Genomic DNA, 2,123 nt, shown 5'->3' on the forward strand with positions numbered 1-2,123 from the left:
AATAATTATGTATATCATATCACAATATTATAATGAAGTGTCATAAGATATTTTGTTTAAAAATCTTATAGACTTTTATACTTGTCGTATCCCTTACCGGGAGTGTGGGATGTCGTCTTAACATCCTCACAGGATTTATAACAAGTTTTTTGAAAAATTTATTTTATTATAACATTATATTATATATTAAGTATATACACAATAAATAAATAAACAGTAAAATAAATATTATTACTTTTGTTACCTTTTTTTTTTCTGTTTTGGAGCTTGGAAAAATATGGAGAACTTTTAGAGCTTCGTGCTGATAACGTGTTGTGAAAAAATAAAAATTTATGGTAAAAAGTAAAAATCTCAAACTCTCAAAATTTACCAAACAACACACTTTATAATATTTTTCTCTCTACTCAATTGTGATTTTATTCACAAATGAGAGATCTATTTATAGAAAATCTTTACAAATAATTCAAAAATAAAATAATCATTACCTACATCATCATACACTAATTTTCAATATTTACAACGCAATTATTATAGTTTTTTTCTTCACAATAATTGGCCCAACGACTCTCTACTTTGACTTGGTCAATGTCCGGATAACAATTACTTTCCACCTTTAATTTGCACCCTCTCTCACAAGTCTCGTTTAATGTTTATAAGATGTACGCAAATTTAGATTTTTTTTAAAAAGATATTATCAACAAATTCAGACAATAATAAATAGCTGTTAATACTTTATTTACAAGTTGTTTAAATAAGTATCATGTGCATAAAAATTGAACCAATAATAATCATTGGATTGGATTGAAGTTATAATAATGTGATTGCTTAGCTTGCTAAACAATGACCGAAATGTCAAACTCATCAATATTAAATTTTTAAGACGTGAAAGGTGAGAAATGACCTAGCTCGTTCCTTGGTCCAGAAATAATTTTGTTGGATTCATTTAATTATTAATATTTTGGAAGTTTTACCTTATTTTCTGCCAAATTCCCCGTCGATACAGTTGTTTTCCGTGTGTGGCACTGCTAATGTAAGAGTGGACATATATGATTGATTCAAGAATTTGGGCATGCAGGGGTACTTCAGTAAACGGAAACACACACACCCTCCGCGTGCGTATGCATGAATCTTCCATCTATATGTACTCTCTGCTTCCCTACTTTGAAATTTCAATCTTCTTCTCACATCATGCACACTCAACGAAACCGTTCCAAAAAGCTCAAAAAGAGCTTCCTGGTTGCCCACAGATTAGCTTTTTTATGGGCACGAAAAGGCGGCGTGTTCAGGGACAAACTCTCTATTGGTTTGACCATCTTCTACCAAAGAATCATCTCAAGAATCCATCATTCAGACCAGAAGCAGCAGCAGGGAGGAGCACTCATTTATGGTGATCGTCAATTCTCCTTCGATGAATCTCCCATGATCTACATCAAAATGCATCGCCCCGCTTCGTCCTTTCGCTTCAAGTTGCCCAATATCTCGTGTGTCAGATTTGATTTCGAATCGGAGGAAGAATACGTCGATGATGATGATGATGAAGGAATTGATTTGAAAGCGGAGGAGTTTATAGCCAAGTTTCGTGAGCAAATGAGGCTGCAGAGACAAATGTCGTGTTTGCACTACTTACAGTGAATGTTCAGCAACTGCATACTGATCATACATATTCATCTCATCTGCTTTTTGTGTTCAGCTATACAAACAATATTGAATAACAAGTTCATTTCTGTTGCTTAATTATTGCATATGGTGGCGGAGTCAGGAATCCGATTCTACCCAAGTTAGAATTTTAAACTCTAAAATCCTTTAATATTTTAAATTGATCTACCCGGACTAATATCAAATTCATCCAAAATTATACAAAAATTTACATATAAATTTTTTAAAAAAATTTAAGACCACCGGGCTTTGACAAGGACTGTGGCTCCGCCCGTGATTGCATAAACAATTTTTTTTAAATCTTTGTCAAACGAAACTACTTGATATAAGTTTAATGGTGAGACTCTTTGAAATATTGGAGAAGTGATGAGATGCAATATGGCTTCAAATTCAAATTCAAATTGAACTTACAAACACACGTGTCAATTGTATACATGAACTTTAACAATCTTTTCTCTTTAAATTAG

At 32.5% G+C, this 2,123-nt stretch overlaps 1 protein-coding gene across 1 annotated transcript in view; it reads left to right on the forward strand.

Moving 5' to 3' along the window:
- The window catches only part of LOC140978901 (uncharacterized), a 7,491-nt gene extending 5,859 nt beyond the window's left edge, over window positions 1-1,632 (forward strand). Inside the window, exon 2 of the mRNA XM_073444140.1 lies at window positions 1,274-1,632. Within this exon, the coding sequence (XP_073300241.1) occupies window positions 1,274-1,632 (359 nt within the window). The remainder of the gene's footprint in view (window positions 1-1,273) is intronic.
- Window positions 1,633-2,123: the final 491 nt, after the last annotated feature.

The sequence above is a fragment of the Primulina huaijiensis genome, chromosome 6, assembly GCF_012295235.1.
Source record: "Primulina huaijiensis isolate GDHJ02 chromosome 6, ASM1229523v2, whole genome shotgun sequence".
Classification (NCBI taxonomy): Eukaryota; Viridiplantae; Streptophyta; class Magnoliopsida; order Lamiales; family Gesneriaceae; genus Primulina; species Primulina huaijiensis.